Here is a 23,906-nt window from a genome sequence, read left to right as displayed (position 1 = left end):
AGCCTTTATTCAAAGCAATCGATGTGATGAGGTGATTCAGGAATAAAACCTGATGAAGGAAGGTATAGTTTATGCTCAGTGCCACTTGTCCAGGCTTCCCCTCTTTTGATTTGATGCAGAGGAGCCCTGCAGTATTGTCACTTATATGCTGCTGCATAAATGTTTACAGCAGTAACCCTTTCATAATTTTGTCTGGTTTAGAGACAAAGGGGCAAATTTACTAAAGGACGAAGTGGCTAATGCTGTCGAAAATTCGCCAGTGTGACGTCATTTCGGGACTATTTACTAACGGGCGCTTGTGTAACTTTCCTCTCTGGCGAATAGACGTAACTACGCAAATTCACTAAGATGCGAATTTTAATGAACGTTACCTCTTGCGCCAGACTTGCCTTCGCCACCTCAGACCAGGCGAAGTGCAATAGAGTAGATAGGAGTTCCTCAAAAAAAAAGTCCCAAAAAACGCTGGCGACTTTTCAGTTTTTCAGGGTGATAGGCTGCAAAAGATCGTAATTTTTTTTTAGGGTACCCGGCTTCCCCCCTACATTTCCTTACATATGGCAACTAAACGATACACTAGGCACATGTGTAGGGCATTATAACAAATCTATTTTCTTTTATTAAGGTTCCCTGGGCTTGTGTAGTGTAATGTATTTGCTGCAAAATATACGTCCATTAAAATGTAACTTCCCGCTGTATGCAGATTAGCCAATGCTAGTACAAGATCGCTTTGCTTGCCGAATTAACGCTAGCAAACTTCGCCATCGTTCAGCTCCCTGTACGAATTAGCGTTGTCCTGGCGAATTTTCGCCTGGCGAAGTGTGACGATGTGAGCGAAGCCATCGCTGCCAAATTTCCGGAGGTTAGTGAATTTGCCCCAGTCTCTTCATGTTAAAACCACGCTGTAAGGATTAGACACTGAACTTAAATAATCAGAAGGGAGCCTGTATGGTGGTGAACAAGAGGTATAACCAAAAAAATCTGTACCGAGTCTTAGAGACGTGAAGGAAAATAAGGTTTTATGTTTAAACCAAACAGGTGGTTGATGAAAATATTAAATAATATACCAGTCAGTGAAATAAGGAATCGGCAGACAAAAACAGTGTCCAATAAACAGGTCGTGGTCAGATCAGGCAGCAGGCAAACAGAGTCCAGTAATCAGGCCAAGGTCACAACCGGGAAATCCAACAAGACAGGTAAGCAAAATTCAGAAACAGGAACACGGGAGGGTCTTGAGAACAGGAATCCAGGAACAGGTAACAAGGAACAGGAATCAAGGCACAGAACAGCAAGATCAGGGCTAGGGTGCAAAATGACGAAGCAAGGAGCTATGGTCAGGGACAGGTTTATAAGGGGTTCGAATTAGGGGGATGAAGAACACATGAGACTAATGAGGTGGGCGGAAACAAGAGAGTAGACAAAACACAATGAATATGAAAATAGGACTGATCAGAAGCAGCCATGAGATCCTCCAGTGGCTCAACTGGAAAGTGCATAGTTCCTGGAACAAACACCCTAGAGTTTGAAATCCAGCTGATCCTGACACACACACTATTAAATGTGACATGATGCCGCAGACAAAAAATAAAACACAGTTTTCCTTGTACTCCCCTTCACTCCTCTACAAGCCGATGTTCTAATTGTTCTTCATCATAGTATACTGGCCCCGTTCTGTAGCGAGATTCTTGCTTCTCATACCAATTGCTTGTGTTGAAAAAAAGTGATTTCACGTTGTGCCGATTCAACAGAATCTGAAAAAGTAACCGATTATTTAGTGTGTACTGAAATAAATGGCACCAAACAAGAAGTAGGGAAAATATACATACTGTAATTTTCCTTTATATAATATAGTACCCAGGAATAAGCATTATGGGATTGATTCAGTATTTCCATTAATTTAAGCAGTAATTTACTTTATGAGCACAGTCAAAACAACCAAGCAGTCCTCCACTTTTGTCTAAATGCTATGTTAGTTAGTGTTGATTAGTGTAAGAATATCTGGAAGGAGGCAAGTCTCCCATCCTGTGTGCTGCTCCCATAGACTGACGTGCGCATCCTTTTATACTCTGCGTGGCAGATGATATCACAAATGGCATGAAATTCACATTTTTCAAGGAGCCAGACACTACTTGCTGCCAACGCAGGTCTATTCTAGATAGTTCCTGGGTGTGTTTCTAGTTTGAATCTCTATTCCTTGGCCTCTGTCTGATCATGACTACCACTGTATCTGTGCCTTTGCCTTTTATCGACTATTCTTCTGGACCTTGACTCTGTACTGTGCTGATTGATTTTGACCCCGGCACGTTCCTTCGACTACATGTGGCTCTTCCCCATTACTCCAGTCACAAGTTCTGGTTCCCTTGCCTGCCGAGAACTCTCGCCTTTGTTCTATAACTTTTAAGACCTGGTGGCATCCAAGTAGTGAAGGCGGTGGTTATAGGCAGAAGCAGGACCGCCATCAGAAATCACAGGGCCCCATACGACAAAATTTCCTGGGCCCCCTGGGCTGCGCCCACCGCAAGCCCCACCTACAGGTCCGCCCTCCCCACCCCACAGGTCCGCCCCCACCACACAGTAACCACCACACAGTAAAAAAAAACAAAAAAAATATTGGTGGCTACGGTTCCCACATGTTAATAAAAAAATAAAAAGATATTGGTGGCCAGGGCCCCCCATAAAAAAACACTTGTGTCCAGGGCCCCCCCCCCATTCAAAAATATTGGTGGCTAGGACCCCACAAGAGAAAAAAAAATTGATGGCCAAAATTGGTGGCCAGACCCCCCACATTATAAGAAAATTGGTGGCCAGGGCCCCTTAAACGTCCATGCCTTCCCGAAGTCAGCAGCTCTCAGAAAGTTGGGGGGCCCGGCTAATAAAGTAAGTGTTGCGTGGCTGGGTCCCCCTACAACTCTCCCCCCTTGATGGCTGCCCTGGGCAGAAGCATGAATCGTGAACAACACGATTACCGAAAATGACATTACATTGGGCCCAACATGGACGCCAAAGGAGCAGCTGCTTCTCCGGCTACCACAGAAGCAATCCTGGCAAGCCTCCTCCAGAGTACAAGAAACTAAGCAAATCAAATTGTCCAATGTCTCCAAACATTATCTGCAAGGTTGGACATTATTCAGCAACATCTGGTTGATTCCACTCCAGCTCCTGTCCCAAGAAGCAGACCTCCACCAACACCCTGGGTAACATTGCAGTGCAACCTAAGGTCCCCTTCCCAGAAAAGTTCACGAGGGACTATAGTACATTTTTTGCCTTTAGATTACATTTTGGGTTCCTACCCCACTCCTTTCCCACAGAGGCTAGAGTTAACTTTGTTACTGTCCTACTCCAAGGGGATCCTCAGTTATAGGCATTTGGTTTATGCCCTTCTGATCCAGCCCTCTCTCTCTCGAGTCATTTTTCGAAACCATGGCAATTAGCTATGAAAGGGCCAGACTTGGAGTGAAAAGCAGCCCTGGCACAGAAATCAAAACTTTCAGGTGCCCAAAATTAAGGCAGAGTGTTGGTAATTACATTGATTCTTGTCCATTTTTGTCAACATTTAAAACCATTCAGGTCTTACTTCAGGGTCTGCTACCTATTGCTATACCGCTTCCTATTCCCAAGAGGCCATGGACCCATATCTCCATGGATTTCAATAGGGAATTACTGTAATTTGGGTGGTAGTGGACCGATTCAGTAAAATGTATCATTTTATTCCCCTACCCACCGTCCCCTCTGCTAAGTCTCTTGCTGTGTTCCTACTATCCAATATATTTAAGCTTCGTGGGGCTCTATTGAACATTGTTCCATGTTACATTACCCTTAAATGATAAGTTAGCCATTTATTTTAAAATCCCTTAAAAGGCTCTAAACATCCCCCAGAATAACATACCTTTCTCCCTGCATTCAGTCTCCTGTGCAGTTTTTAGCAAGAGCACCAACCCATGGATGAGGTAAGTGATTATAATCATTTGGGGTGCCTAAAAGTGATTAGACCTTTTTGAGGAAACAAAAGGATAAAGTACAAAGTTAGGCTTCTGGAGCACTGTTAAGCAGGTTTCACATGGTGAAAAAGTTCAACTTGATAGATGTGTCTTTTTTTTCCCTCACCTACTATGTAAATATGTAAGGTTATTTCTGGAGCAAGTTTAAAAACCTTTATCGTGTTTGCAAACTGTGATTTTAACATCAGGTATGTGTAAACTATGTTGACTCAATGAATAATGTTCATCTATCAAAGCAATCCAGTTTAAAATAAGTTAGAACATAAAAACCTGCATTTCTGTAAAGTACTGTAGTGGTCAAGGAATTGCAGCAAGCGATTATACTTACCAGACCCATGTGTAGTATTCCGGGTATCAGTCAGTCCCAGATTACCCCGCACAGTTTCAGGAGCCACAATCCGTGCTCTGAACACTTTGGTTGGACCCATTAAGTTCCTCCATAACTGAATGGCATCTTCATGTGCCAGAATATATGCCTGCATGGGTCCACTGCATGGATAGCAAGAATGTTACATCAGTCTTTAACACTAGTTACATTGCCAGAGGTAAGAATATGGCAGGGCCTAGACAGTACTTTGTAAATCAGTTATATATCAAAACTCCTCCTTAAGGATGAGCTGTAATTATGAATAATTTGATTTAATAAGAACTGATTGAAATAAAACAGGTCCCATAAAAACAAAACAAAAAGTCCTGTACGATTTTCTTAACCATGTTAAGTTACAACCACTCATATATACAGTGAAGGTTTTCATTATATTGCTACATAAAAAATGTAATTAGAGTCTAGTTCATGCTGACAATGAACATCTACTCCTCTGGGGTCACGAGGGCATATGTTGATGAAACAAAACAAAACATACCTTGACATAAACTCCACTAGTCGTTGATAGAAAAATCGTCCTGCAGGAAGTGAGTAAAGAGGTTTAAATAAGGTAAAAATCCTATTTAATTTGAAGTAACTATGAAATGTGAATTCAATTTTACGGATGTTTACTATTGGCTCCTACCTGTATGCTCACAATAGAACCTCTGAGAATCTGTAGATCTCCACTGAAGCTCTTTACGTTTAACTATTAGAAAGTTGTTTTCCAAAATCTTTTCATGTACTGCCTATGAGAGAGGAGCAGGAAAGAAGATTGGATAGTGAGAGATCCAGCAAATATGGAAGTGTTGGCAAAAGTGTTAGTAAAGAAAAAAGAGTAAAGGGTCACCTTTACTATTTCAGGACTAATGTCAACCTTGTCATAAACTATATTTTATGGTATCTGCATTAAGTACATTTAGCTCTTAGATATTATAGCCTTATTTGCAGTTCCCTGGCATGTAAGTATTTACTGTAAAGGCCCAAAACAGAGAGACCTTATGAGAATTATGGGAACTAACTAATTCTGTATTTTTTTAAAAAATATACAGCATTAAAAACATATTGTATTGAAAATCTAAAGTTACAAATGAGTTTTGTAGAACAGGAACAAAAATATTTGTGGGAGACTGAATTCTAACTCAGGGTTTTTCTGCCAGCTAGATGTCACTCAAGGCATTTTATGGCCACTAGAATTCGCATTTCCCAGACTTATTTGTATAATATAGACTTTGAGCATGCAGTATGACAAATAATAGGCTCACAACATGTAAAGATGTACTGCCCTTGTACTACGCCCTTTCCACCGAGTCCATTTCATAGCACCAAAAAACTACCTATATCATAGTAAATGGGTGGATTACCTTTAAAGGGGTTGTTCACACTTTTTTCAGTTGAGTTGTTTTCAGATTGTTCTCCATAAACAAAGATGTTTTTCAATTGTTTTACATCTTATATTTTTTACCAGTTTCCCAAAATGTTAGTTAAAAGTTGAATGTTCGTGTATGGTCTCAGGCCCCCGCCCAAACCTGCTTTAGAAAGTGAAAAGCTTTAAACTTCAATATTAGAAAAACTATCACAAATAAAAAAATAGAAAGTAATTGGTAAAAGACTTTATTTCTGGTGATCGATCTGAAACGAACTGAACTGGAAAAAGTATTTGAAGGTTAACTTTTAGTATAGAATAGCCAGACCTTAATTGTTTCCTTTTTATAGTTTTTGAATTATTTGCCTTCTTCTGCTGACTCCATCTTCTGCTGACCCCATCTAAAAACCAATTCTCCCTTGGGCTACACATTTAGTGGGTTATTTCTAAAAATCTGAATTTTTCTAAATAAAAAAGTCAGACGAAACTAGAATCCACAATTTAACCTTATTTATTTTTAAAAAATCATGATTTAATCGGATTGGGTGAAAATTCGATAAAATAATGCCAAAACCCGAATCGTACGATGTTTTTTGGAGGTTTTTCCCAAATCAAGCGATTTTTTCGAATTTTTGCCCAAAATAGTTGGATTTTCGGGCTAATTCCAACACAGACCACAGAAACTTCCAAATATTATAGGGAATTCTCCCATTGACTTATACACAACCTTGGCAGGTCTGTGATGGTGGATTTTCAGATTCAGACTTTTTGCAGCACTGGGGTATAATAAATCTCGAAAAATTCAAGGTTTTTTCCCACGAAAAATTTCAATTTAATAGTAAGAAAGCTTGAATTTTTCGAGTTTTTAGCATTCAGACTTTAATAGATAACCCCCTTATTGTTATTACTCGTCTTTTTAGTCAGGCCCTCTCCAATTCATATTCCAGTCTCTTATTCATATCAATGCGTGGTTACTAGGTTATTTTGGACCCAAGCAAACATGCAATACCCTTGTTTTGGGAATGAGATGTTGGCGAAGCAAGTGTCTGAATACTTTTGGCCATACAGTGTACATTACTGCACCAAGCCGTAAACCAGCTAGCCACTTGAAATTCAAGCCATTATGATTTACACAGGACCATTGTGCTTTACAAAGTCCCAATGGCCATTTAATTTTTAATGCACAATAGTCACCTCAGAAATGACTGGATGGGCTACTGCATCAGGTTTAATCAACGCTAATGTGAGCTGAAGGGGTCGAACCCAGCGACACGACGACATGATTGCACAAGAGATCACATCCTACAAGGCAAAGACACAAATATCAAAATATGATCTGCAGTTTAATAGTAATAACATTTCTCCAGTGCTGCCTCGCAGGAGATAAAATGCAAACGATCACAAAAACCTCTGGAAATCGCCACCTCAGGGACTAAGCAATGCCGAATGCAGTAACATAAATCTGTATAAAATTATTACAAAGTATCTTATTTGCACCTGTTAGGTGTTCTGTGCTCTCTGCTAAAAGCCAATTAAGTTAGAAACTTTGTTTCTTTTTCTGGCTGTTCAGTGCAGAGAAAATAGGGACTTTCCAGTACAAATGAGGGACTGCAGGTTGAGCTGTCAAAAGAGGGACTGTCCCTCCGAAAAAGGGACAGTTGGAAGGTATGAATTAGTGTCCCTATGGACAGACAACTTGGGCTACTGCTTTTAGTTCCTCTGCCCAACCCATTCAAGTTTAATTGGCAACAATCTACAGGACTCTGCCTATGCAGCATTGTTTTTTTTATTTGCGTCTGAGTCCTCAGCACCAGATCTACTCACAGCTGAATGGTTACTAACCGCACGTGGTTCATGTAGCCATAGTAACGCTCACCGCTTTCTGCCTTAATTGACCCCCGACGCTCATTGTTGAGCGCGGTAAGAAGCGCGGAAACAAACTATACGCATGCGCTCTCTACGTCTCACAGGAACTGCCAGGCTGGGGTAGCGAATGATCGCTCCCTATGCCTTAAAAGGGGCCTGACCAGCCCATTTAGAGAACGCATGCGCATTATCTACTTACTGTTGCCAGGCACAGCGAAGCGAGAAGTAGCGGATACGTACTTCGTTCATTGTGAGTTTGTTTTCATACCCATGTTTTTACTTTATTTATTGTAATGCGTGCACAGTTTACTGGAGTCTGAAGGTACAATACATTGAATAGAAAAGGGTTTTCTGTCGGTGTTACGTATTCTGTTGTCAGTTGCTTCTTATCTGCCTATTGTGATATTGTTAATTATATGCTCAGACTCAGGGCAAACCTGGAGCATTTAGGGGGCTTCATCTCCTGCACTCTACAATGTTGTTAATAGACTAAGTGACAAATGCCAGGCACTTGCTGCCAGGGCCGCCATTAGAAATCATGGGGCTCATAAAACAACATTTTTGGGGCCGCCTGGGCCCCGCCCACACTAGCGCCAAGCCCCACCCCATATCCTGCCCACTCCACATCACAGTTAAAAGACCACACAGACATCAGCACTTAAAAAGTAATCCCCCCCCCACAAGTTATATAGTGAATAAAGTACCCCCTCTTGTAAAATATAAGGATATTATAAGTTACCGAGGAGTTTCATGACCATATAAAAACACGAGGCCGAAGGCCGAGTGTTTTTATACAGGTCATGGAACTCCGAGGTAACTTATAATATCCTCATATTTTACAACTGGGGGTACTTTATTAATTATAATACACAAATTTTAGTGAGTCATGTGACAGAAATTACATCACTACTCACCGTTTATAACTGATGACATCACTACTCACCGTTTATAAGGATATAATTTACAGGATATTCATGGCTTTTGTGTATTATAAAAAGCTATTTATGGTCAGGGCCCCTTATAAGTTAAAAAAAAAAAAAAATTGGCCAGGGCCCCCATAAAAGTTTTTTTTTTTTTTTTTTTTTTAAATCATTGGCGCCAGGGCCCCCCTTACAAGTTAAAAAAAATTGGTGCCCCAAAGAATATTTTTTAAAAAAACCATTGACGCCAGGGCCCCCCTTACAAATTAAAAAAAAATTGGGGCCCCAAAGAATATTTTTTTAAAAAACCATTGGTGCCAGGCCCCCCCTTACAAGATACAAAAAAAATTGGGGCCCCAAAAATTTTTTTTAAAAAAAAACGGTGGCAAGTTAAAAAAAAAAAATGGTTCCCTAAAAAAATTTCTTTAAAAAAAATTGGTGCCAGGGTGGTGGCAGGGGCCTATAGAATATTAAAATAATACATTGGTGGCCAGGGGAATAAAAAAAACAAACCACAAATTGATGTTCAGTAGAATTGAACGGGCAGCAGGACTTCAACTTCACCTCCTTTCGTGACTTCGGGTCTTTTCGCAGCTTCGGGACTTTGGCTTCGGCTGTTTTCGTGGCTTCAGCTGTTCGGCTTTTCGGCACTTCCACATTCGGGACTTGAGAAATGGCAGCACGGGTGCTCATAAAGGGCCCCTTCATGCCCGGGACACTTGTCCCCCCCTGATGGTGGCCCTGCTTGCTGCTGCTGTATTCCATAGAGTCATTCATGTTATGCAAGGCACCGCCAGCTGCCAGTATCCTTTGCTAGTTACTGGTGACGCTGGGAGAATGGACAGACTGACAGTTTGTATTCTCATAGTTCCAGAGCCTGTCACATGGAAGCAACCTGGAACCCCCACTGTGACATTTTAGCAGCTTAATTTCCACAGAGCCTTCCTTAACTTCAACGCTGTGCTTGTCCTGGAAAAAATGCCTTTTACAGAAGCAATTTCAATAAATATTGGTAAAACAGCTCAACCTCTAGACATTTTGGTGGCCAGCAGATTTATGCCCCAAAATTGTCTGAAATTGAAGAAAGTCACCAGAAAATGCAAAAATGCTTAAGAGTGATGGGGGACTGGGATGCAGAGCCCAAAATCTGGTAACTCCCGACTTCTACAAAAGCCAGTCCCATTGCATGCTGGGTATTTTAGTCTTACATTAAACGTGGCAGTTGGCAAATTGGTAAACAAAAACTACATTACCCAACAAGCATTGGGAGACACGGGATTGGCACATTAGGGCAAGAAAAAAACTTTTCCAAAGTACAAACTAGCCAAAGGACCATAAAGTAGCCCAAATCCGTACCTTGGCTAGTTTGTACTTTCAAAACCCGCCTGGGCTTTAATTTAGTAGCCCAATTTGGCTGGAAAACCGCCAACCTGTCAACCCTGCTTCCTATCCATGAGGCTGCAGCTTAAAGGAGCATACATATGGCAGTGTGGCATTTTGTTTCAACAAAACAAGCAATTATCTCTAAAAGGCAGATACATCCAGAGAACTGGACTGAGTCATAACTGTCATTAATTCCTCCTGAAAAAGCCAAGTGCATCAAAAAGTGAGGAATCAGAGAAGAGTCCATTTAGGACTCTTGCACCTTTGGTGTTTACCATGTGTCAAATTATCTGTGGTATGAGTCGGTGGTATGAAGAATGTCTACCAATGTGAGGTTTCAAATGAATGCCTATTTTCTCCCTTGGATAAAAAAACAGAAAACAAAAACATATACAGGTATGGAACCTGTTCCCCAGAATGCACAGGACCTGGGACTCTGGTTAACAGATCTTTCTGTAATTTGGATCTTCATACCTCAAGTGTGCTATAATATCATGTTAATATTAAATAAACCCATAGGCTGGTTCTGCTTCCAGTAAGGATTATCTATATCTTACTGGATCATTTACTGTACTGTTTTTTGTTTTTTTCACAGAGAAAAAGGAAATCATTTTTAACCAGCTAGTGCATCACTTTTGTGCATTGCATAATATTTAGAATTTTCTTATTTTGGCTAGGATTTTGGCTGACAGTTACTTGTTTTGGATAATTAATGTAAAGGAAGTGTTGAAACACAGGACTCTCTGCATGGCTGGAGATGGGTGTGAAATCTCTGAGCTTGATCAGGAGAAGTATGATGCTGCTGAAAATGTCAAGATTATCTGTCTTGGAGACAGTGCTGTGGGAAAATCAAAGTGAGTACCTGAGACCATTGCACTTTTGTTCACAAACACATTGTAGAAAACCAATTTTAGAGATAAGGGAAGCCATATTATTTATCGTTTTTAATAGCAGTCCCAGTGTAGGCATATTATAATACATTAATGCTTTCTTGGAGTTTTATATTTAAAGGTTTTCTGTACTCTGAGGCAAAGGAGGTATATTAAGGGTGTTTTTCCTGCTGTGTTCTTACATGTGGCTCAAACGTGCCTAAAATCCTGCTGCCTACCATTTACCTGAATGTAAACACACAAAAGTGTCAGTACAGTACTGGGTATTTGAAAGCATATTCTAGAACTAGAGCATACTCAGCCTGGATCCAAAAAGAAAATAACCTGGGATGCTGTAGTTTGGTTGCGATTTCTTCATAGGAATTACTACAAAGCACACAGTATTTTTTGTAAGCTTGTAGGAATGTGCCACCAGCACAGAGATGGCAGTTGAGGGACCTGACAATCCAGTAGGGCATGCTAGGAAAGTTGTCTGGTATACTTATTATACATTTTTTCTTCTTGTAGGCTAATGGAACGCTTTCTAATGGATGGATTGTATCCTTTCTGAGTCTCTGAATTTTTATGGCCACATCAGTTTCCCTTCCTCTTTGTTTTGGATTCCAGAATACACCATGGGACAAGTGTAGTAAATGGATATGGGGGAATTAACGCAACATTTTACATTGGAGTAGTTATCTACAGCAACCTATGATTGATCAGTTACAGAAAAGATGACCATACGCTATGAGGCCTGCTCATTTAGCAGGAATGGCAAATGAACGGACCAATTTTAGATCATACTGCAGGTCTACAGAAACTTGTCACATTAGGAGAACATTAACCTGCCAATTCAGTTCTTGTCCAATGAGATTTTCATACTTGACCAAATGATTTTTGGTTGGTTTTTCATTGGGCTGACTGGCAGGAGGGTTAGATACATTGGGAGCCGCTGACTTGGTCTGGAGTAGGTTGAGTTGGCCGCTTATTCAAGAGTAAGTGCGCACACGTTGGTGAACTCCTTTGGATAGACATATGAAAGTGACTGTATAAAATATAATTCTTTATTGAAACTCGTTAAAATCACAAAATCCAAAAGTGCAAGGCAGGGGAGTGCAAGGCTCTACGCGTTTCGTGACTGCTAGGTCACTTCATCAGAAGCCAACAGCGCCCCCTGCTGATGACATACTTATGCATATTCATTAATTAAATAAGTAAAAACACCAGATGATGAGTATCAATCTAGTTAAAAGCATGATAGTCACAAATTGCATAAATCTCAGATTATACATATATAATGAAATTTACCCATATATATAGAAATATATCATATAAATAAATTATCAAATAAGTATTATTATGTATAAATATGTATAATCAAATATCAAAAATAGGGTTATTTATAAATATAGAACAGAACAGTCTAGAGCACTCAAAGAGAATAATATCAATGCAATGTCGATATGAATGAATAAGCGAAGAGAAAAAAACGAGAAAAAAAAAAGAGAAAAAAAGGGGAACAAAAATGAAAATAAAAATAAAAATAAACAAGGTAAACAAAATAAACAAAAATGAACAAAAAAGAAATAAACAGGAAATGAACAGGAAATAAACAAAAAGGAATAGCAAAAATAGACAGAAAAGGGGGACGAAACATAAAACTAATGTGAACGAAAAAGAAGCATATAATAAAAAAGAAGAAGAGGGGGAATAAAGGATATGAAATATCTAATCTATAAAACAGTTAAGTTCCCATTCTCTATTGAGACCTCTAGGTGTCACCGTATCAAGAGAAAAAAGTTGGCCGCTTATATCAGCCAGTGTATATGCATGGCTTTAGCACACTGTGATATCCTTCACTGGGCATTATTGACATAAAGTCTGATGGGCATAGAAACACTTTATTTAACTGTAATCACTATTAAGCTATTTTATTTCTGATTTAATGGTAATATAAATTGATTTAAAAACAGTATACCAGACATCCCACTTATTTTAACATTTTCTGACTTTTCTATGTGTAGCTGCTTGTAAAATTATGACCTAAAAATGGTGTGACCACTTTTTTTACCCAGCATTTTTAGATCAGAATTTATTTGCTGCCAATGGAATATGTTCGGTTTGGAGAGCAGAAATATAATGGCATATATTAGTATGTGCCTAGCAAAAAATGTTCAAATAAATAGCTTGATAAGCCCATTGTAATGGTAATTTTGGGATTTATTTGCAATCCTTTATTTAATGTATAAGGCAATAAAAGACGCTTTATAAACAAGCCATTTATTTGATGCTTTTATTACACTGTGTTTTGGTGTAAATAATTTTCTGTAGCTTTATAAATATCTCTCTTTGTGTCTGTTACCTTTTTTCCCTAGTCTAAAAACTCTCTTGTATATCCATGTATCTATCTCCGCTATCTATGGGACTTAATTACTTAACTGTTTATAGTCGTCCACAGCAGCTCTCTACATTTGCGCTGACGTTGTATAAGTATTCCACCTGTATTGATGGAAACACTGTTCTTGTAGGTGAGTTTCAGCACATACACACCAGCTCCGAAAATCATAATGGTTTCCATCAGATTTTTGTGTACAGGCTGATTTAGTAAGGACAAGTTCCATTCTAAAGGAACTGGATCTGTGCGAGCCAATGGTAATAGTAAATGAATCCTGCTAATTAATATTGTAGGACCTTAGAGAGGAACCATCTGCACATTTCTAATGTATGGTCTATATGTAATACCAAACAATTAAGGTGATTGGACATGATAGTTTGAAAGTTAAGTTATTGCTATACTAATTTAGTTGATTATTGGTACCACTTCTTGTTTATTTTGGATGGTTACAGTTCATTGCCATCACACACATTTGTTTTTCCTTTGCATCCCTCGCAGCAGCACCTATGAGATTGATTCCTCCCCTTCAAAAATAGGACAGTTAGACACACCTCCAACAATTAATTATCCAATAAAAACCCCCCTTTGCCCCACACTCCTCATTGTTTTTTTCTGTCCTACCGGACAAGATAGGATGGTTAGAAGAAGAAAGGGGCAGTAGTACCTCCAGGGGGCTTTGGAACCAGGCAAATACCTTGGCTGGCGGATTGAGGAAGGTGCGTATTGGAAGACGTTTTTTCTGTGTAGGAGAGAAGTCTTCTCTTTGTCATCTGGCCCCAGTTTTTTTGCGCAGAATATCCTTCTGGGATTAAGCAACGGGGCGGAATGCGGCCCGTCGTGACGTCAGACGCTGACGTGCGGACGAGCCGACGTAGGAACGGCGGTTGACGTTACTGCGCATGCGCGAAGGCGCAAGTGCGTAAAGATGACGTAAGGACGCTGGAAACGCCGAAATTCGCGCCAAACAATTTTGAATAGGCTATTTATAGCCAGCACTATTGACAACAGGCCTCTTCGTATGAAACGGGTGGCTGTTGTGGTACCTAGGAGGTTCTTTCTGCCTGAAGAATTTTTTTCTGAAGAGCTAAGGTATTTTTTGCAGTGGATTGTAAAAATATGATATAAATATATATGTATATATAAAAGGGGGACAAATAATAAAACATATTATTGTTACCTACCTTAGATGTCAAGTCCTATGGAAGGTCAAGGACCTAAAAAGAGGAAAAGGAAGAGCAAGCATATTATATGCAGGGAGTGTGAAGCACCTCTTCCTGATGATTATCAGAGGGGGCGCTGTGTGGAGTGTTTAGAGAGGGAATCCCAGAGGGGAGACCAACTCTCGGTGTCCTCCATTAATTTAATCAAACAGTTGATTAAAGAGTCCATGCAGGAGTCGGGACATCACAGCGACCCTAAGAGAAGTTTTGCTCAACAGGATTCTGATACAGGTCCAGAAGGGGATCTAGTGATCCTAGATGAGGTCGGTTCATCATCCTCAGAGGAGGAAGTGGAATTGGCTTTGTTCCAAACGGAAAAAGTGCCCAAATTGATAAAAGCGGTAAGAACAGAAATAGAGATTTCTGAGGGAGAGTCTCAGTCAAAGGACCCAGAGGGGGATCTTAGAGGCTGTGTAAGAAATAAAACTTTCCCGGTACACCCGCTTATGAAGGAGCTTATGAAAATGGAATGGAGGAATCCAGAGAAGGCTCCAGTCATAAATAAGAGATTCAAGCTGTTGTATCCAGTAGAACAGAGTGAGGTTGATCAATGGGAGGCACCACCAAAGGTGGATGTAGCTGTCGCCCGCTTCTCCAAAAGAACAGTGATTCCGGTGGAGGATGGGTCGAGCCTCAAGGAGGCTATGGACCGTAAGGCAGAGACATCATTAAGAAGAGTCTACTCGGCGGCGGCAGCACAATGCAAACCTACAGTAGCCTCTACTTCTGTTTCTAGAGCTCTCAGAGCATGGGTTCTGCAGTTAGAGCAGGATGTGGAGAAAAAAGTTTCAAGGGAGAATATCTTAAAATCTCTCCAGGATATTAAGATGGCGACAGATTTTCTCTGTGATGCTTCAATCCAAAATCTTAGGCTTGCAGCAAAGATTATGGGGTTGTCTACTACAGCTCGAAGGGCTATTTGGTTAAAGCCTTGGGAAGCAGATGTGGCCTCTAAGAATAATCTATGCAATATGGAGTTTCAACCTGGACATCTTTTTGGGAAACAATTAGATGATCTCATGGAAAAATTGTCAGATGACAAGGGAAAAAATTTACCACAGAAAAAGAAGGGTAACTGGAAAAAATCTTTTTTCGGGGGCAGAAAAAGTCTCCCCCTAGATATGTCAACAGAGGTGGATATAGGAACCAAGGAGATAGGGCAAAGTTTAGACCCTATAGGAAGAATACTGAGTTTAAGCCCAAGGGTAAATATCCCTACTCATTTAAGCCCTCAGATGCATGACGCCAGAAGGGAAGGGGTAGGAGGAAGGTTGCGCTTTTTTTCACAGCAGTGGGTAGAGGTCATTCGAGAACCTTGGGTACTCCAAGTAATACACCAAGGCTTGAAGATAGAGTTTATAAAGTCACCCAACCCACGCTTCCTTATTACCCCTCAATCAACAAACCAGAGGAAACAGCTTGCGTTACAACTAGCTATTCTGGATTTTGTCCAAAACAAGGTTTTGGAGAGAGTACCTACAAACGAAGTAAAATTGGGAGTTTACTCAGGGGTCTTTTTGGTTCCAAAGGCGGACGGAAGAGTTCGCATGGTCATAGACCTAAGATACTTAAATACCTTTATAAGGAAAAAGACGTTTCGAATGGATTCGATCAAGACGGTTATCAATCTATTGGAGCAGGGGGATTATATGGCAACCTTAGATCTGAAGGATGCCTACCTGCATGTACCAATTTTTCAACCACACAGAAAATATTTGAGAATAGCGGTTCACATTCTGGGAGAAGTCTGGCATCTCCAGTTCACGGCCCTACCGTTTGGTATTTCTTGTGCCCCGAGGGTCTTCACGAAAATTGTAGCTGCGGTGGTGGCTGTATTGAGAACAGAGGGCATCGTCATAGTACCATATCTAGACGACTGGTGGCTCAAGGCGGTGTCGGAGAGTCTGTTGAAAAAACACCTGGACAGAGTCCTGAATCTCCTACAATTTTTAGGTTGGATAGTGAATCTACAAAAGTCATCTCTACAACCAGAGAGGAGGAAACAATTCCTGGGTTTTGTGATAGACTCAAGACAAATGAGTCTAACGATTTCCCAGGACAGGCAGATGAAATTAATAGATCATGTGAAAAAGCTAAGACAGCCTGTACCCATATCTGCCAGGAGAGTAATGAAAGTCCTGGGTTTAATGTCATCAATGATAGAAGCAGTACCCTGGGCTCGTCTCCACATGAGATTGTTGCAACAAGAGTTGCTAACAATGTGGGACAGAAAACTCGACTCTCTGGACAAATGTTGGATATTGTCAGGAGACACCAGATCACAGCTCAGATGGTGGCTCCAGGCTGTCAGATTGGAAAAGGGCAGGTCACTACTTCAGAGGAAGTGGTGTATACTGACAACAGATGCGTCCGGCAAAGGATGGGGAGCCCATCTAGGCAGTCGCTCAATTCAGGGGACATGGTCCATAATAGAGAGGACTCTATCCTCAAACTTCAGAGAATTGAAAGCAGTAAGCCTGGCATTAATACATTTCCAAGAGTTTGTCACGGGGAAATCAGTAAAGGTCCAGACGGACAATGCTACGGTCGTCTCCTATATAAATCGCCAAGGAGGGACCAGATCTCCACTGTTGCTAAGAGAGGCTCTGAGGATGCTTCATTGGGCAGAGACAAATCTGGTGCAGATCATGGCAGTCCACATAAAGGGTGTGGACAATGTGTGGGCAGATCAGCTGAGCAGGGAGGTAATTCTGCCGGGGGAATGGTCCTTGAAAACTCAGATGTTTTGGAAGATAACAAAAAAATTTGGCGTTCCACAAATAGATCTAATGGCATCGAGAAAGAATGCCAAACTCCCCAGATTTCATTCACTGTTTGCTCAAGATGCTCCGGAGCAGCTGGATGCAATGTCAGTGACGTGGGATTACAGCCTGGCCTACATTTTTCCTCCTTTCCCGATGATAGCCAGGGTACTGAAGAAAGTGAGAGAAGACCAAGCGAGAGTAATCGCAATACTTCCTTTTTGGCCCAAGAGAGCATGGTTTGCCCTACTCATGAAAATGAGTCATGGGGAGTTTTGGATTCTCCCACAGGTCAAGGACCTACTATCTCAGGGCAAATATCTTTACAAGGATCTGGAGATACTTTGCTTGACAGCATGGAACTTGACAGGCCCTTACTAACGAAGCATGGACTCTCACATAAGGTAATCGAAACCATGCTGCAATCTAGGAAAGCTTCCACGAATAAAGCCTATGCAAGGATTCAAAAAGTCTTTAGCAAATGGTGTGTGGAGAACAAGGTGGTGCCATTGACCCCGTCTGTGCGTGATGTGTTAAATTTCCTACAACAGGGATTTGACAAAGGGTTAAAGCCTGGTACAATTAGAGCACATGTCTCTGCGATCTCTGCTTTCACTGGGATTGTCTTTTCATCGGATCCTTTGGTGACACGGTTTTTGAAGGCTATTGGGAAGATCCGTCCTTCTTATAAAGAGCCTGTGTCGAGTTGGGACTTGAATGTTGTTCTTAAGGGATTATGTAATGCCCCATTTGAACCTATTGAAGACTCAGACATTAAAATATTATCTATGAAAGTGACGTTTCTCCTAGCAATTACCTCGGCGAGGAGGATCAGTGAATTGGGAGCTCTATCTGCTAAAGAGCCTTATATTCTTTTTTGGAAAACAGAGTGGTATTAAGAACTGTTCCATCCTTCCAACCAAAGGTGGCCACAGCTTCAAACATAAACCAGGAAATAATTCTGCCATCTTTTTTTCCAAATCCCGTGGGAGAAGAGCAAGAGAATCTGCATTCTTTGGATGTAGCGAGAGCATTGAGAAGTTATTTACGGAAATCCAGTCCCATCAGGAAGTCCGAAAGTTTACTGATCACTTTTTCAGGTCGAACAAAAGGCAATAAGGCTTCCAAGTTTACTATTGCTAGGTGGATTAGGGATACTATTCACTTATGTTATGAGTTGGCAAATCTTCCACTTCCAGTGTTTGTCAGAGCACATTCCACCAGAGCTGTAGCCACATCTTGGGCTGAAAGGAGTCAAGTGTCAGCGGAGCAAATTTGCAAGGCAGCTACATGGAGTAGCTTGCATACCTTCTCGAGGCATTATAGGCTTGACATCTGGGCTTCAGAAGAAGCAAGTTTTGGCAGAAACATTCTCCACACGGCGATGTCTGGAAATTCCCTCCCTGTATAAAAGAATTACTTTCTATGTCTCATAGGTGCTGCTGCGAGGGATGCAAAGGAAAAAGGAAATTTGTTCTTACCGTAATTTCGCTTTCCTTTGGATCCAAGCAGCAGCAGTAGTTTCCCACCCCTTGTTTTCTCAATAAATGGTTAAGATGCATTATGGTTTACTTGTTATGACAATGAGGAGTGTGGGGCAAAGGGGGGTTTTTATTGGATAATTAATTGTTGGAGGTGTGTCTAACTGTCCTATTTTTGAAGGGGAGGAATCAATCTCATAGGTGCTGCTGCTTGGATCCAAAGGAAAGAGAAATTACGGTAAGAACAAATTTCCTTTAAATCTGCAGTGCAGAGACCTGCTTTTGACCAATCAGGTTTTGTTAGTATTTATGCGTGTCAGTGCTCACAAAAGTCTCTGAGGGTCTGTTTTATTATTATTATATTTATGAAGTGCCAACATATTCCGATGTACTGTGTAATAAATGGGTGTATACACTGTACATATAGATTTACATGCAAAGCTACTAATAAGAGGTAGAAGTGTGCCCAAATGCAGATAGTAAGAAAAATGACAGGGTTGTTTGTTTTATGACCATCTCTTAGTTTTACAGCATTTAACTCATAACATGAAGACCTTAAAATAAAAAAATGTTTTTATTTCAGATTTCTGGGACACAGCTGGACAAGAAAGATTCCATAGCATGCATGCTTCCTATTACCACAAGGCCCATGCCTGTATAATGGTAATTTGCAAATCTATACATTTTTTTTAAGGGATCACAAAACCCTCCACCCAACCCTAGTCTCCCTTCCTCTATCGCCCTGTCAAAAGTGTCCCAATCTTTGTACCTACAAAAATGCAGAGTTGTGCAGCAGGGTTAATGGCACCCACTCATGCCACTTAGTATCATTGTCAAAGCTTAGAAGATTGAGCAAGCGAAGCTGAAGCTAGTTCTTGATCAACTTCAACTTCCATGCATCTCAATTCTCAGCATCTGCAAACTGACAGATAAGAATCTAAGGCAGCCTTTCATGGCATCTGCCAACCCTGCTGACAACTCTGCATTTTTGTTGCAGGTACATAGAGTGGGACAATATTGACAGTATCAGATGCAAGGAGGGGGGCTGATGGAGGGTTCCTGCGGTTGGAGGAGTGGTTTTGTTTTTCTTTAAGGTATAATCTGTGTGAGTAAATGATTCAGTTCACAGAATGCTTACTGGTACATAAATGGCCCCTTGTGGGTTATATTGCAGATGGCACACAGGTATTATGTTTGGTTTGTGTGTGAAAATGCTGTTCATCAAATTAGGTCTGTGCTTCTAATAGGTATTTGATGTACAACGCAAGATCACATACAAGAATCTTGGCAAATGGTATCAAGAGCTACGGGAATACCGGCCAGAGATCCCATGCATTGTTGTGGCCAATAAGATCGATGGTGAGACATATTCTTTAGTATGCTTATTATTCAACACAAAAAAGCAAAGAACAAGTGCTATGTTCTGGAAACAGATCACTGCTATGCAACTTAAATAGATTTGCCTATTATGTTTTTACAAATGTTGTGTACAAATCTACTCTACTTCTTTTAAATCTAACATTCTGTGATCTTCCAAATGCCTTGGTTTAAAGGAAAAATATTATAAACATACATGTTAAAGTAAAACTAAAAAAGTAAAAGGCTTTGGTTTAATAATCTCTGGGACAAGATTTATCATCAGCTGACTGGTGTGCACATTGAGATGAAACATTTGGTTGCTATGAAAAACTAGTGCACCAGGGTAGAGTCCTGCACGGGTCCTGTATCCAACCCGCAGTTTGCCCCGTTGATCTGCTACCTGGCCCACAATAGGTTAATTTGCCTTCCAACCTGGGACACAAGGGGAGGGTGGAGGGGACCAATCACAACACTTTAGCCACTTACCCAGACAGGTTTTCTACAGACTGCACGCAGTCAGGTAATCTGGAACCATATACTCGAAACCCGACTGCTTTGCAAGTATTCTGTGGGTACCTGACCTGATGCAGGCTTCTACACCAAGTTGTATTTTGGGTTGACAGTTACATTCTATTGATGTAATCAGTTACTTCTGTATCTCTGTGAACTCAAGTCTTGACTAGTTTAAATCATTTGGTGTCTTTTAAGTCAGTTTCAAACATGGAAATTGAATGACTTATTAGTTTTCTGTCTAGGTGGACCAAATGTATTATCATGGCATCACTTGATGACCTGTGAAAATTATTAAAGGCTACATTTTTCTACCTAACAATCCATGTGTGGCCACCTCAGCACACCTCTCAGGGTAGCTTATTTATTTTGCATTACCCCCCCCTTTGGTTTGCCTAATTATAATATTTGCACATTTTGTTTATCTTGAATTAAATCTTTGTTTTATCTTGAATTACTAGCTGCTTTTGATGTGTGTCCGTTGTCTGCAGGAATTCTTTCACATGCCATATTAATTAACTGCCATGTTAAATCTTTCAGCTGATCTCAGAGTGACACAGAAAGGTTTTAATTTTGCCAAGAAACACAATCTGCCATTTTACTTTGTATCAGCTGCTGATGGTACCAATGTGGTTAAGGTAAGGACACACAGAGGAAGTGAAATTATTTGGGGGGGGGGGTCAGTTTGTGTACCAATAGATAGATAACATATTATAATACTTCGTTTTATAAGAAAGTGTGTTTTGCTCCAACTATTTATTCAGCTGTTTAGAGATGCAATAAAGCTTGCTGTATCCTACAAGCAAAATTCTCAAGATTTTTTGGATGAAGTGATGCGGGAACTTGAGGTAAGAAGACTATAACTTTATAAAGTGTTTAAAATTGATTTTCCTGGTGCAACCACAGGTCAAAAGATTATTGCTTGGAAACGCTCACTGCAGGAAAACAAAAAACTGAAAATCCAGCCTGTATGACATTAATAGTTAGGTGCTGTAGGTTAGTTTCTGAGACCTCAAGTATCTGGAACTTGGAACTTGAATTTTCTTTAGTAGTTAGGACCAGGACCTGGTTTTAAATGCTAATTACAGTGTTATCAAACACTATTTAGCAGGTGTTTCCCATTGTTTGCAAGGAATATGGTGAAGGCTTTCGTCTGCTTTGATGGCCATAGTTAGTGAGGAATGTATTTTGAATTTCAATTGATTTTAATGCTTAAGGGGCCATTTATGACTGTACCCACAAATATGGCTGCTTGAAATAAGAGAGAGTAAATTGATTTGAATCATAGTTACATAGTTAAATTGGGTTGAAAAAAGACAAAGTCCATCAAGTTCAACCCCTCCAAATGAAAACCCAGCATCCATACACACACCCCTCTCTACAATATCACAATAGCCTTTGATATTATGTCTGTCCAAAAAGTCATCCAAGCCATTCTTAAAGGCATTAACTAAATCAGCCATCACAACATCACCCGGCAGTGCATTCTACAACCTCACTGTCCTGACTGTGAAGAACCCCTACGTTGCTTCAAATTAGTTATTTTCTTCTAGTCTAAAGGGGTGGCCTCTTTTACGGTGATCCACTTTATGGGTAAAAAAAGCCCCCTGCTATTTATCTATAATGTCCTCTAATCAGACAGCACCATTTTGAACATGCACTCTGGAAGTGATGCAACCCCCACTCTGTAAATTACTCTTGCATTTGTAGTATCTCACTTTTAACAAATATAGCAAATGCAGGGATAGACATTCCAACAGGGCCAGAACTAGGGGTAGGTAGAAGAGGCACAAGCTTAGGGTGCAACGGTGGGTGGGCACTAGGACCCTTTGCAAATACTTCTTCCGCCTACCCTAATTCTGGTTCTGTGCCTCAGGATTGGCCGAAGGGTGATCGGTGAGTTCTGCACGACGGTGAGGGAGGTTGAAGTTTTTTGACTATACAGGAGGGAGGTTGCAGAGCAGATGATGAAGTTGCTGAGTTTAGTGGGGAAAGTTGCAAAGGGGATACAGAGAAGGTGTGGAGCAGGTAGGGGGATGATAGCCGGGGCTTGCCTTGGGTGCCATGCATCTTTGGTCCTGTTCTACCTGCCAGAATTTCCTTACAGGCAGAAAAGTGTTTTTAAATGATAAAATAGCTTGATCTGCTTGGAATCCTTGGTTCCTTCAAGCCAATTTTTAACCAGCCAAATAATTTGGTCCCTAAACTTAATTTCAACCTTTAAAATACATTTTGTACACATGCATCTAAAGATGATTATGTTAGTGTGCAAAGCATTGCTGTATTTATTTTTCAACTGATCGTTTCCTAGAGCTCTATTATACAGTCCTATACCTTCATTTTATTTTTTAATTTCTTATATTGGAAAGGAAATGGATATGTTGTACTTTACTGTTGTTACAGAACTTTGAACTAGAGAAACAAGAGGCAGACGATCTGTCAGAAAAAGACGACTTATCAGAAGATGGAGAGAAACCAAAGGCTGTGTGAATACCATTTATCCAGGGTACAATTTTTGCAACTAGAAGGCTTGGACTAGCTGCTACAACTATAAAATACAGCTAATATTGGTAAAGGTACAGCTGAATGAAGCTGCTGTTTATATTGTTACAAGGCAAGGAGCCAAAGAGCAGTTATCATTACGTCAAGGTCTATATCAAATCTATTTCTTGATCTCTAAGAAATAGCAGATAGTTGATTTGGGTACAAAGTCCCCAGAGATTGTGACAGTAGGTACTAAAATATAATGTATGACTTTTAGTGAGCCTTCTGACAAAAGGTGTTCTAACTGTATTGACATCAGTGATCAGATGTAAAGTTGTTATTTTCTCCAGGACATAGCATTTGTAAATAGTAAATTATTTTATTAATTCTGAAGTCTACTTTCTTTCTTCCATCTTCGACAACAGATACGTTAAAAAATATTTTTACTAAGTGTAGTAAAGGACTAAACTACATGTTTACTAATTAAATACATTGCACACTGTTTTTATTACTGATTCAAGTTCCTTCACTGATTTTATACATCAAGTTGTGGGCTTCATTGCCTGTTTTCTTACCTAATTTAGGAGCATAAACGTCAGTTTATTTGTCATTTATTGACTTAATTTGATCATTATCTGTACTGGGTGGTTATTTTGTAACGTCTCTCCTGTCAGATCAGCTTTGAAATCTTTTGCTTCAAAAGGGACCATTTAAATACCAAATGTGCAATATCAGATATAATTTACCATTTTTTTATCCACAATCCGCAATTGTTGTCAGTGTTTCCTATTGGCACACTTGGGTCATCCATGGCTGCATCCCATCTTGTTCTACTTACTTTACTGATCTGATCAGTTTGGATAGAAACTTTTTTATAAAACAAAACATAGAATATGTATAAATAATTATAAAACAAAATGTAAATATAATTA

The 23,906-nt window shown here is 40.2% G+C and overlaps 2 protein-coding genes across 3 annotated transcripts; one reads left to right on the top strand and one right to left on the bottom strand.

The window, feature by feature from the left end:
- Positions 1–999: 999 nt before the first annotated feature.
- nme6.S (NME/NM23 nucleoside diphosphate kinase 6 S homeolog) lies at positions 1,000–7,660 on the bottom strand. The gene is given in 7 exon segments (XM_041588403.1): positions 1,000–1,713; positions 1,715–1,748; positions 4,324–4,484; positions 4,859–4,898; positions 5,006–5,108; positions 6,920–7,027; positions 7,568–7,660. Coding segments are annotated over 6 exon segments (528 nt in total). The 5' UTR covers positions 7,007–7,027; positions 7,568–7,660; the 3' UTR covers positions 1,000–1,610.
- A 55-nt stretch (positions 7,661–7,715) lies between these two features.
- Positions 7,716–23,367, top strand: rabl2b.S (RAB, member of RAS oncogene family like 2B S homeolog). 2 transcript variants are annotated; one of them, XM_018254275.2, is made up of 9 exons: positions 7,716–7,841; positions 10,615–10,748; positions 11,292–11,321; positions 13,212–13,291; positions 19,205–19,284; positions 19,869–19,980; positions 21,031–21,128; positions 21,255–21,338; positions 22,894–23,367. In XM_018254275.2, exons 2-9 carry the CDS (start codon positions 10,642–10,644, stop codon positions 22,978–22,980), a joined length of 678 nt encoding a protein of 225 aa, XP_018109764.1. In that variant the 5' UTR covers positions 7,716–7,841; positions 10,615–10,641; the 3' UTR covers positions 22,981–23,367.
- The last annotated feature ends 539 nt before the right edge of the window (positions 23,368–23,906 follow it).

This window comes from Xenopus laevis, chromosome 3S (genome assembly GCF_017654675.1).
Source record: "Xenopus laevis strain J_2021 chromosome 3S, Xenopus_laevis_v10.1, whole genome shotgun sequence".
In the NCBI taxonomy this organism is placed as follows: Eukaryota; Metazoa; Chordata; class Amphibia; order Anura; family Pipidae; genus Xenopus; species Xenopus laevis.
The sequence above is the reverse complement of the archived record's forward strand: the minus strand, read 5'-3'. Positions and strand labels throughout refer to the sequence as shown.